This window comes from Etheostoma spectabile, chromosome 18 (genome assembly GCF_008692095.1).
Source record: "Etheostoma spectabile isolate EspeVRDwgs_2016 chromosome 18, UIUC_Espe_1.0, whole genome shotgun sequence".
Classification (NCBI taxonomy): Eukaryota; Metazoa; Chordata; class Actinopteri; order Perciformes; family Percidae; genus Etheostoma; species Etheostoma spectabile.
The window spans coordinates 13710097-13723455 of NC_045750.1; the positions used below are offsets into that span (position 1 = coordinate 13710097).

At 37.7% G+C, this 13359-nt stretch overlaps 2 protein-coding genes across 4 annotated transcripts in view; both read right to left on the reverse strand.

Annotated features, from left to right (window-relative positions):
• Nucleotides 1-9322, reverse strand: part of LOC116706693 (oxygen-regulated protein 1) — a 9371-nt gene extending 49 nt beyond the window's left edge. The window contains exons 1-5 of the mRNA XM_032543635.1: nt 9129-9322; nt 7782-7826; nt 6335-6962; nt 2938-3103; nt 7-2737 (exon numbers count right to left, since the gene is read on the reverse strand). Coding sequence (XP_032399526.1) covers nt 7-2737; nt 2938-3103; nt 6335-6829 — 3392 coding nt within the window. The 5' untranslated portion in view covers nt 6830-6962; nt 7782-7826; nt 9129-9322. The remainder of the gene's footprint in view (nt 1-6; nt 2738-2937; nt 3104-6334; nt 6963-7781; nt 7827-9128) is intronic.
• Nucleotides 1-13359, reverse strand: part of rp1l1b (rp1 like 1b) — a 26792-nt gene that overhangs the window by 9730 nt on the left and 3703 nt on the right. The window contains exon 2 of one of the 3 annotated variants that reach the window (XM_032543720.1): nt 702-710. The exons of the other annotated variants lie outside the window; for them this stretch is intronic. The gene's annotated coding sequence lies outside the window, so the exon portion shown is untranslated. The remainder of the gene's footprint in view (nt 1-701; nt 711-13359) is intronic. 3 annotated transcript variants of the gene reach the window in all.

Sequence of the window (13359 nt, forward strand, 5' to 3'; positions counted from 1 at the left end):
GTTGACTTTGCAGTTTTGGCTGACATGGAACTCTGTGCTCTCTCTTCAACTTCCTCTTCCTTATGGCCTTCATCAGGAGTCGCAATACATTTGCCAGACTGAGCTTCAGAAGCTTTTGATTTGATTGATTTTGTAGAAGCATGTGACTTTGCTGATCTACCTGACAAAGCACTTGGTGCTCTCACTGAAGACTTTATAGATATTTCAGATACGTGTGACTGGACTGATTGGGATGACATGCTGCTTGGTGCTCTTTCTTCAGTTTGCTCTTTTTCACTTTCATCACTACAGTTTTGAGAAGGAATTGCAGAACCTCTTGATTTCTTAGATTTTGCTGAAACATTTGACTTTGAAGATTTAGCGGATGCAATTGACATAACGCTTGGAGCTCTTTCTCCATGTTCTGACATATTAGAATTGGCAGAAATATTTGACTGTGTTGATTTGGCTGACACATTTGACCGTGCTGATTTTACAGACAGTGCACTAGGTCCCCTCTCTTCCTCATATTCAGTAATAGTTTCTCTATCTGAACCATCACAGCATTTTGACTTTCTTGATCTTGCTGACATGTTTGAATCACTGGATTTTTTTGAAATGCAGCTTGGTGATCGCTCACTGGTTTCCTCTTCAACATCTCCCTCATCACAAATACCGTCACATTTAGGACAAACTTGAGAAGCTTTTGATTTTGTTGATACTGCAGAGGCCTTTGACTTAGCAGATTTTGCTGACATTGCACTCAATGCTCTTATTGCAATTTCCTCTTCATCATTGTTTTCTTCAGACCTATCATTAGAGGCTTTTGATTGACTGGATATTGCAGATTTTTCTGACATGGCACTAGATGCTCTTTCTTCAGCTTCATTATCTCCGTTTTTCTCTCCATCAATTCCATCCTCATGGTTGTCATCACTTTCTTTATTAGGAGTTTCAGATGATTTAGATCTGCTAGATATTGCAGAAATATTTGACTTCACCGACTTTTCTGATTTGACTGACATTGTGCTTTGTGGTCTTCCTTCAGCTGTTGCTCTGTCCTCTGGTCCTTCAGCCTTTACTTCACTCATTTCTTCACAACCTTTTGATTTTCTAGATGTTGCAGACACATTTGACTTAATAGACCTAGCTGACATTGCACTTAATGCTCTTTCTTTATTTCCAGCCTGTTTTTCATCAGGAGAAAGATCAGACACTATTGATTGTTCAGATCCATTTGATTTGTCTGATTTTGTAGACCTTGCGGATGCATTTGAATCGATGGATGTCACTGACATGGCACTTGGAGCTCTCTCCACAGTTTCCCCTGCCTCCTCCTCCCTGTCAGCTGTTTTTGATGACACTCCTGACAAAGCACTGGGTGTTCTATCACCATTGTCTTCCACTTCCTCAGCATTCTCAATTTCAGATACTTTAGACTTTGCTGATTTTGCTGACATGGCACTGTAGGCTCTCTCTTGACCATCTTCCTTAGCATTTTCTTCATCTTGAAGCTGAGATGCTTTTGAATGTGTAGATCTTGCAGAGGTTTTTGATTTGGATGACATGCCACTTGGCACTCTTTCTTGATCTTTTCCAGCCTCTTCAGCTTCCTCCTCTTCCTCAACATTTTTCTCCTCAGCTTGTTCTTTATCAACATCCTCCTTTGATTTATGTTGTTCAGCTGTCACTATGTCATCTGTAACATCAAAAACATCGCATTTCGATTTTGTAGAGGCATTTGAATAAACTGACATGGCACTTTTGGATCTTTTCCCCTCTAAATCTTCAGAGTCTGTATTCTGTATTTCTTCAGATTTATCTGTTCTGCCAGACATATTTGATTTGACAGACATGGCACTTGATCGATCACTTTGTGTCCCACCTTCTTCTTCGGATTGGGCCTTGGTTTGTCCTTTGGTGTCATCTTTAGGATCCTTAGACACTTCACAATTACAAGTGTGTGATTTTTTGGATTTTCTGGACATTCTAGACTGCCCTGAAGCATTGGTTTCTCTCTCTGTAGGGCTAAGTGAGTTGTCCGGTGTGGAGGATTGCACCTTGCACTTTGGTGAGTAAGTCTCACTCCTGATGGTGCAGTACTCTACAATTTTAGATGTCTCAACAGTCTGCTTCACACAGTTTTCTCTCTCCACCACTTGTTCTGTTTGTTCTTTTGCATGCTCTTCGCTAGTTTGCCTTCCAACCACTGTATTTCTCAAGACCATCGTATGTGAAGATGCACTTGAGCTGGAAGTTTGAATGCAGCGAGTTGCCCCAGGTGTCCCCGGGACGTAATCCTGGCAGTGACTGCAGCAGTGAGGACAGTGAGGCTCCTCTGTGTGTCTTTCATAGTGTCTTTTGATGTAAGCCTCAACTTGCTCACCAGCAGAGATGTGTTCTGATTCTGAATGACTTTTATCACTAACCTGCACAAAATCTGGGTCATTGTGTCCTTCTAGGAACTCAGAGTTCCTGCCTGTTGTCTTTTTTACTTTTGTTGACCAATGTATAGTTTCGTCATTTTGCAGCCGGAAGCGCACTTTCATTTCCATAGACAAACTGCCATCTTTATTAACACGAACCCGTTTCTCTATATCATCATCTCTTATTCCATCCCCAGTGTGCAGGCAGGATTCCACGTTTTCCGGAGAGTCGGTTCCATCTGGTAATGACTTCTCAGATGACACTGACTGCCTGGTAGATCTGTTGTCAGATTCCAGTTGTGGCTGTATGACACTTTTCTTTGTTGGCAGACCTTGGTTTACCATCAAGACACAAAACAAAACAAAAGAAAAAAATACAAAATAGATGACATAGCTCCTTTTGTGCAATACAATTATACTGTAAACTGCAGATCCTTCACTAGGGAAACACTGCTAATAATGTAATTTGTAATTCATTTAAAAAACAAAATTCACATTCATGAATTCTGTGACAATTAACTGTTTTTCCTACCCTTGTGTCCTTCATTGCAGTCACTAGAGCGAGACCTCCCTCTCAGCTTTGGAAGTTTGTCATCAGATGTTTTCTGAAAGTTCTCCACGATGGATGGGTGAGAAGGCTCACGTCCCACACAGACAAGCACGCTGGGGCACTGCATAAGACTCTGAACATTGTCAATCTGAATCAGAAGAACAGAAAGTGAGTTAGCCTGTTTACCGAATCACATTTATAGCAAAAATAAAAGGAAATAGGCAGAGGGGTCACAAGCACGTTTGATTTGAAACATTTTGGATTTAAGTCCATGGAAAAGCCAAATTTTAAAGTAGATGGGGAATTTTGCCAGGTAGATTTCTGACTGGCCTTTTAATTAAATCTCCTATCATATATTACGCACAAGATGGATTCTCTTTTTTACAGAAACACTGTTATACAAATCTTTAACGAGAAAAATTCATTTTTATTTATTTGTTTTATTTTTGGCTATCATTCCTTGTCAGCCTTTGTAGGCACTGTAGGTGTGAGCAACCTGAATGCAGAACACTTAAAGAGGTAGAATGAGGCGTATCTAGTGCAGCGTTTTACCAACTTAGCACCTACAACTGTACCTGTAAATGGACCTCCTGCATTAACAGGGACAACATGTCCACTGCTGCCTTGTGCTTCTTATATTATTATTATTATTATTATTATTATTATTATTATTATTATTATTATTATTATTATTATTATTATTATTAATATTATTACTTGTAACCCTGAGTGCATTGTAGCCCTGATTGCAAATTTGATTTGAATTTGATATTTATTTGACCAATATTGTAGCTTCTGTGGCCACTTTCCACATTACCTTTTTATTACTCAAATAGCATAAAGTATAGGTTTTTTATTTTTAATATTGTTTAATATTTAACTTTTCCAGTAACCAAGTTTAAAAACTTGAACTAGTCTGATACTACTACTGTATTTATAGTAATCAGGGTTTTAAGTAAATGTCAGTTTTTTTTACCAATCATGTAGGACTATAGCAAATGTGAAATATGCACAGGGAAACTTTTAACAAGTGTTAGAACGATTATATTATAATTAACTCTATGAATTCTATCCTATTTTTTGGCAAATGAATGCTTTAAGTCCATGCAAAAGAAGGCTGTGAGTTAAAGACAAGTTAAGCATCCTAATCCTGGATGGTCTCAGGGAATCGTTATAAAATGACGGTGAGCTGCCATTGTCAACATGGGTAATGCTCAGCAGTACTCCAAGCTTGCTGAGTGTGAGAAGGTAGTAGACTAAATTATATAGACAAGGAAACACAGTGGTGCGAGCGTTGTAATCCATCATTTGATTTATTTCACTTTAGGACACCTCCTACTCCAAAAATGTATAATGCAACAGATACACACAGTCTCTCTTCATGCCTGTTGGTATTGCAACATGATTACCAAACGTGGCTGACTAACATCATAAAAGTGTATTCACCCTCTTATCATCACAGTGGTGTATATTCAAATGTAAGTCTTCTGTCTTCAGGTGATAAGTCTGAAAGACTGAATGCTAATCTAAGGTGTACTCAGTGTACTGACCTGTTTTCCCTGGCATCTCCATGCAAAGGCCCAATAAAAGCAGCTACTGTATTTTGCTTCCATACTGAAACACATATGACCGTGGTCTGCCTCTGTTTACTAGTGAGAGCTATGCAACTCTGAGAAACATATAGAGCAAAATATTGAGAGTTTTGTTGATTTCATTTTGCTTGTAAGCAGTCGGTTTTGATGAAAGTGCAGTTTTGAATTGTAAATCCGATGTTGGTGAAGGCAGATAAATGGCTTCATCCATGGTTGCACAAAGCCCAGGTGAAGATAATTAATTGCCACTGTGGAAGACACATTTCTGAGACACCTCTGGTATCAAAGTAGTGGAGTGGAGTTTCAACATTGACCTGTTTTTTCTCTCTCAAAAATAGCTCTGATTTGATCAAGATAAATGGGGTTTGGTGCAATACCCACAATCTGAATGTGTGTGTGAGGGAATATCCCCGTTTCAGTCACTAATTCACATGTTCAAAATACTTATCCCACTTTATTAAACAACTACGTTCAAACCAAATTAAACTCATATTGATATTTGTTGTGTAAATGGTAAACAATTGCACATATCTAGTTACAGAGGCATTTCCACCCAAGATGAAATTGTCATACTGGTAAAATAAACTAAACAATCAAACACAAAAGAAGCAGAATATGATGTAGATTTGGATGTTAATAGCATAAGTTATTGGATGATTTCATACATTTCATTGGGATTGTAGAGCACAAGGTAGACATATCTATTTCAGAAATACTTTGGTACTGTATGAAATACTTTCTTTTAGATGGCACAGGATTTCGAAGTAAGCATAAATCATCCTCTTATTGGTTAAAAAATAAATAACACAAAGGGTGCACCTTTTAGAAGGTTTTACCAATCCAATGTCAGTATTTGTTTCCATGGAAAAAGATGCAGTACTCTGATTTAAATCTATTTTTAAATTTAGTGTTCAGAGCAAGTGTATTTTTTTCAATACAGAGACAATAATGCAACACACCCAGGACATTAAAATTTGGTTAAGAGATATTTTTCATATTTGAATGTTGTCGTAAAAATTACTTTTTGAAATTGTGTGTTTGCAGTGGGGCTGATGATGAACGCTCTCAACTGTGAAGTAGTAAGGAATCCATCCTGTCACTAGAGGCCTCTCTTTCACTCTGGTTTTTGATCTCAGGCATGAATTACTGCAATGTGTAAGAACACTATAAACCAACATATTCTGAGAGTACTTTTTAAACCTCTGAGGTCTGAGGGTATTTTTAGATATCTTCTTTAATTCTCCTTTTAAGGGTTTTGGAATATAACCTGATCCCCATATATTCCATTTCAAAAATTAGAACAAACTCAGCTTTCTCTAAATTTTGTGTAAAGAGATAATTTGCCCAAAAGTGGAAATATTTCTAAAATCTCATGTGAAAACAAACCTATACTTGTTTTGGTGCTTGAAATGAGTTCACAAAGTAGCTTAATATATGAATAAATAGTAAATTAATGTCTAAAGTTAACTTTTGTTGTCAAACTTCACTTGGGCTCGCCGATGTGTCCTTTGTCCTCAGAAGGTTAAAGCCAAATTCTACTCTTCGTACTAAGGTTTATTTCAGATTCAGCCTTCCTTTTCAACTCAGTAATTACATATAGGTTTGTGTTCCGTTAGGGTCGAGCACAGAAAAAAAGACATTTCCTGAACAAACAATAGAATAAAATCGCATACAACCCCTGTAGTCCCAAACCCTGCAGGTTTTGTGAGAGAGTATCAAGTTAAAAAGAACATTAAACTAAACACATATTTTTATCATCTTCTAGTTCCTACTGTTTATGACCTTACCTTGTGTCCTTCCACAGTGTACAACTTCCTGATGTGGTACTGCATGAGCTCAGAAACCTCCTCTAAGAAAAGCCCCAAACTGCGGAGACTCCTGGGATGCAAGACGATGGTCTTCCTGAATAAGGGGTCGCTGTTCTTCACCAGCACCACCCTGTTATTGAACCTGGGATGATGAATGCGGCCTGAATGTGCCACAGGGTGGTCCTCGGGCCTGGTCGGTCCCCTGGGAACATACTGGTGCGGATGCTGGTGGTGATATGGTGAATGAGTGTGATACAAAGGTGTGACCTGAGTCTCTAATGCTTCCAGGGCCTGGGCATGTCTGTACTCAGAGCAAACGTAGCATTCCTCCAGAGGTTCGTGATGGGCTACCATGCCGTGGTGGTGGATTCTGGGGAGTTGGCTGGTGTGGTGCTTGAAGGGAAGAGAAGTCTTGTGGAAGCCTTCTCCACCTACAGCATTGAAGCACTGGAAGTTGTGTTTGTGGGAGGACATTTCGTGTGGTAGTCCCTCTGCTGTGGCTGAAGGATGGTCTCAGGTGAGCAGGAGAGGACAGGTCATGTTCCTCCTGCCCTGCCTAGGGGAAGGTGTTGCACCACACATCTGCATGGTTCCCACTCATCCCAGGCTGAAAGAGAAATTAAAACAAAAAGTGAAAAAACAGGTTGAAGAACTAGCCAGAAAGCAATTTAAACTGATGAGTTCATTGTGCAAGGCAAAACAAATAAACAAAAAGATGAATTCCTGTTTCCTGACACGCTACTTTCTTTCAGGCTAACCGGCATGCAGACAGTGAACTTGTACGTTCACGCCCATTTTAGCTTTTCCTGGTAAACAAACAGGGCTCTTCAGTACTTAAGTCTAAATCAGTACCTAAACATGTTTGATAAGGGCTGACATAAGGCTTGTCTGAGAAGAAAATCTTTACAAAGAGACATCACTTAAGGCTGTATGTGTAATCAGCACAACTCTGTTATACAGTTATCTTGTGTCTCTAAGTGGAAGACATTTGACCACTGATTTAAGAATCTTAATTCCTTTTAACTGCAACGCCCAGGGTTCAATTCGGCCTCGTGACCTTTATTGCATTTCATACCTTTCTCTTTCTTCCCACTTCTCTACTCTATCCTTTGTAAAATAAAGGCAAAAATGCCAAATAATTAATATGCTATTATATTGAAAAAAACTAATTATTTCCAGACTAAGAATAGATTTATTTACAGTTTAGCAGCTGTTGAAATCACTCACCGTAGCAAATGTCTACATTTTAAATGTTTACATTTTAAAGCGGGATGCACATGACAGGGTCGTAATGCATGTGCAGACTGCTGAGAAGATCAAAGTGTAAACGAGGACAGGGATAATGGGGATCTAGCCACAAATAAATCCTCCGAGTGACATTAAATAACAAGCTTAAGTCTCTGCTAGCAGTGAAAGTGGACATTACCTCTGTGATTGTCACGGAAGAAAATGCATCCTTAGCCAGCTATTCCTGGAATCAATAACACAAGGATTACCTATAAAAAGAAGCAATATCTGCAATAAGCACAATGCATTCTTACTGTGATAATACAAGGAGGTAAAGATAATTCGTTGTAAAAATGAGTCAAATTCTGTGGCAATAAAATAGGCTAAGCTTGACTGACACATATAAAGATCAGGTTGCGCTGTTGTCCTTGTATTCACAATGTTGTAGACAAGTAAAGCGGCAAGTCTTTTCTCTAGCTGAACGTTTTGGCAGGGGAAAGAACAGTAATAGATTGCCGGGAATTCTCTTATGTGTCATTTTGCCCACCTCTGCCTTCAATTCTTGAGGTTGAACGTACAGTATATTAATTTAAAGCCTAAACGGCATTTTAATTGTCTTAAAATATAATTTTAGTAGAACCGTATGTCTTCAATAATCTAGGAGAGTTAATTCTATTTCAGTTAACTGAATTTAGAGCTTTAAATACATTCTTCTAACTGACTTTATAGTAACAATCATATCATCTTTGTCCAACAGTAGAGCAGACCTACACAGCCACCCTTTTTTCTGACACTGGATGCTGACATGGGCCATATGTTTCATGATCTCAGGAAAAAGAAAAAAGCATTCAATATAAAATTACAAAAATGTATGGATACTGATGGATGCCACAGATTTTCTTTAGAAGTATAATTTTAGAGTTGCTTTTTGCAGGATGCCAGTATTACAGGTGCCACAGGAGGGTTTGTGATCATGATAAAAACAAAGGTACAGAGAAGGCTTATACTTGTATGTAGAGATAACTCACCAAACTGTGAGGGGTTATTGTCTACTACAGTTTGCAAAGTTGCAGAATGTAGTTATTTAAAAAAGAAAATGGCATACACAATTATTCTGCAAACTAGCTGCCACTCAGCGGATAACAAATACAAAGTGTTTTTTCCTTTCTTTATTCACCATGACCAGGAAACATATGTGGCCTTGGATCCTAAGAATAATGCTATTTATCCCTAAGGTGTCATGTTTGCCAATTGAGGCTCCTAAAAAAAGTTCAAACAAGGAAAATAAAAAGCATATCCTGCATACAGGCCAGTTTGAGTTCATCCAGTTTAACATGGATTATTACATCCTTTCTTTGTGAAAGTCACACAAACAAATTATTACCCAACATGACTTTAATTAATTTGACCTTATGCAAGAGCAGTTTGCAGTCAGTGTTGTTTTTTTAGTCATTAGTGTATATTTCTGTTCCTGCGCTAATAACGTACGTAATGTACACAAGATGAAGCAGTCTGGCCATAATATACAGTAAGTACGTATACTCACATGATCCACAACCACAAAAGACTGAAAATAAATAGTCCCAAGCCACAGCATGTAAGATGTAAAATGTCAAAGAAACACTAGACCTATGGCAAGCAGAGAAGTGAGAAACTAGTTCAAAAAGCCTCCCTCCAGAAGCGGGTCTACCTGCTAATCACACACATGGGAAGCTAAGGATAGAATGAAAAGCCCTGCTAATCACTCTGAGATTGGACTGAAATCTGCTGAGGCTTTGGACACATGACTGGGACTTCACCATTGGATAAAGAGAGTTAAACACACTTTTAGGATGCAGTTGAAGGCTGTGACAACGTATGACTTGGCAATATGTTCATTCTCTTATCTGTCACCTATTGTCCATTCAGTTTTATATATATACATATGTGCTAGCTTTCTGCTGGGTTTTGTCTCCAACTCTACAAATTGGTTAGGTTACTTTTTTATGAGTTAAACCTGAGCAGAATAAAACAAATGCCAAAACTCTAATAAACAGACTTGTTTTGTTATAATGTGAAAGGATTCTTGTTAAAATAACTTGGAATGTTGAAACTGAAATTGTTGTCAGACAAGGATAACAATTCAAAGCATATTTTCAGAACGTGTCTCAGAACATATTATGTTACATCATATATTTTGTTATGATCTGACTGATGGGTCTGTCAAACATGTCACTTAGAGAGAAATCTGTCAAACAAAACTATGACAAAACCTGATCTTTTTTATAAAATAGAATGCCTTTCATTGTTCTGTTGGTGTTTCAGTTTTTCACATATTAAACTCCATTGTATCTGTGCTTCAATGTATAGCTCTGTGACATGATGTTGTCTACAGTGTCAGTGAGAATAAAGAAAACACTGCACAAAACTTAAAATGAAGCTTTTGTTTGATTTTCACATGTCACACGTGTCATCTTTTAGTGTTCTAGATTGTTTTAAGTTTTTTATGTAAAGCATTTTTGAATATCTTAAAAAGTACTCACTAAATATTTTACATTTAGCAACCTGAGCAGTACAGAACAGTATAGTCATCAGATTTTCTAGAGATATTCAGCCAAAATTTCATTAGCCCATTCTCACCAGTACTCCTAATTGCTGTGTCATGCAATGTAACCATCACCATGAAAACAAAGCGCATGCAAACCTAGATATAACAAACAGAAAACAAAGAGTTATCTGACGGGCTATATCAAGATAAAGGGTGAACGATGGCAATGAACTGTTTGTTTTCCATGGTACTGTGACGCTAATGAGAGACGCCCTGCCCAGCCTAATTGGCCTACACCAACCAGCTGTCTGGTTGGCAAAGCGTACAGTTTGTAATGACGGAGCAAGAACTGCTCAAACGGTTTCAAAGTCACAAGGTCAAAAACATGAAATAAATGCTTAACCTGCATTTGTTGGTACAGCGTGTCAAGCTGTTTGAGAGACTCTAACCCAGCTCGCTCTTTTCAAGGACAAAAGAACAGCCACAGAATACATGAGGGGGTAACCCTTATCAGAAGCTCACAGACGTCATCCCGGTCCCTCCCTATGATGCCAGGAGTTTCAAGAAATGCTTCATCACAGGAGCACCCACTCCCACAAAGCCTACACAAACACACACACAGGGGGGCAAGCCCCCATGCTGCCATCTGTCTTCAGACTTAAAGAGCTTGATGTGTCATGGTGGGGTGGAGTTGACTCGAGGAGGGCAGATTTATTCAGTCCTGACTTATGGGATGAAAATAGCAAAAAGACCCCCCTGCTGAGTCATGACGGTAAGTGCTGAGAATGTGGTTTTGTCCTCTGTGGGCTTTCCTGTGCGAGGAAGACACCTCCACTCACTCCTTAGAGTCAATTAAAAGTGGTTGCTATCAGTTTGAGTCAGCTAAATGGATTCATTATGAAGAGAATATTTATCTTTTCATTAAATGTCTGTATTCTGAAGTAAATGTTTTTTTGCGACACAAGGGCTTTTGATCAATCAATTAAACTATTCCATCCACCACCAGCCTCTCAGAGGCTTAAAGTGCCACAAAGAAATAATTTCCCAGAACCTGTAGTCTGCATTCCATTTAATTTAATAGGATTAGCAGGAATTTTTGTCTCCAGTCAGCGGTCTAGCCTCCACCATGCCAATGCAGTTTGGATCACAGTCACAGCAGGGTGCCCTGCAGCTCATCATCCGCCAAGCTCACATGTGAGCACTGATGTTCAGACTTAGCACCCGCCTCCTGGCTGCAGTTAAAATATCAGGACCAATTAGTGTGCAGCCTGTGTTGCAGCATGACTCTAAAACTCTACACCCAGGAAGTTGAAGCCTTGATTAATGTGAAAGGGTAAGACTTGGAGGTTGAACCCAAGTTCAAGGTTGAACTAAAGATGTGATGAATTCTGTCACTTAAATAGTACACATTATGGCCACAAATGCAAACATTGTTATGTAATTGCATGCATTTAGGCTTAAGAAGAAGACATTGCACAATGAAAGTCCACTTTCCATTATGATATATTAGATAATCATTATAATTATGACATACAGGTAAACAACAAATACTACCAACTTTTGAAAGCGAGAACATTTAAATGCAAACAACACATAGGATTTCAAGAAGAGTGTTTATCTCATACCAATGTTCCAACCTGAAGGACGCACGCTTAATAGATCACCTGTCCTTGCATGCTCAATAAGAGATGAAGTAAATCAAGAGAATATAAAAGGAACACATTCATTCATTCTGTCACTGGAGTTTAATCTGTACGATTTGGAACGTGTGCCAATATCATGGTAATGAGTACCCAGACATGCTTTACCTCTGTTCACTACGTCACAGGGAGGATCACGGGGGGCATTTACACACAAAGCACATTTACACAATCCTACAGCAGGCCCACGCTTTGGACAAATCCTGTTACATTTACAGAAAACCTCTGGAGAATGCCAATTGACCTGTTATACATGTCCATTTGCTGTTTTGTTTTATTTATTTATAAACTGTACAAACTTGGGGTTTAGCCAAGCAGCGGTAAAAGATTTGCATGCATTTTACTATTTTTCTTCTACGTAATAAGATTGATACCCCATCAAAGGTTAATAGACAATATTGCTTCATGTGTTTAACACCAACAATGTGTACTACAGTATGCAGTATAGTCATATGCAGTCATAGTATAGTATGCCATTTAAAAGTCATGAAGTGGAAACCTCTAGCACACCCAGTAAATTGTGAGCCCCGTGTAGGCTGAGCACTTGGCAAGAGCCATGGGTTCAAATCCAACCCTTTGCTACATGTCATCCTCCTCTCTCTCCACGTTTTTGTCTTTAAGATTTCAACAAAGACCTAAAAAAAATCATAAAATAAAATGTCATAGTATTGCATGTCATGTAAAGTCAAAAGAAATCATAATAGGCCTATAGTATATAATTAGATTGTCGTAAAAAACACATGGTATAGTTTGTCGTAAAAAAAAATAGTATAGTATGTCATAAAAAGTCATAGTATAATATGTCATAAAAAGTCATGAAAAGTAATAGTACAGTATTGTATGTTATAAAAGGTCATAGTTTAGTATGTCATACTAATTTATGAAAAAGTCAAAATATAATATGCCATAAAAATGTAATGATAAAGTCATATAATAGATTGCCATAAAAGTCATAAAAAGTCATAGTATATGTCATAAAAAGTCATGAAAAGTCATAGTACAGTGTAGTATGTTATAAAAGGTCACAGTTTAGTATGTCATACTAATTTATGAAAAAGTCAAAGTATACTATGCTATAAATATGTAATAATAAAATCATGTAATAGATTGCCATAAAAGTCATAAAAAGTCATAATATAGTACAGTATGTCAAAAAAGTCATACAAAAAGTCATAGTATAGTATGTCGAAAAAAAAAGTTAAAAGAGTCATAGTATAGAGTGTCAAAAAAAGTTTAAAAAACTCATAGTATAGAATTTCAAAAAAAGGAAAAGGAAAAATTATTGTATGTAGAAAAAAGTTATAGTATAGTATGTAAAAAAAATAATAAAAAATGTAACAGTACAGCATGTTGAACGAATCCTAAAAAGTAATGTTATAGCATGTCAAAAAAAGAGTTTTATTATAGTAAGTCAAAAAAAGTCATAAAAAGTCATAGTATAGTATGTCGAAAAAAACGTGTTGTAGTATGCTGGGAATAGTCATAGAATAGTATGTTGAAGTGGGTTGCAGTTCGGTGGGCTCGGGATCTCATCGCTGCTTTTTGCAGAT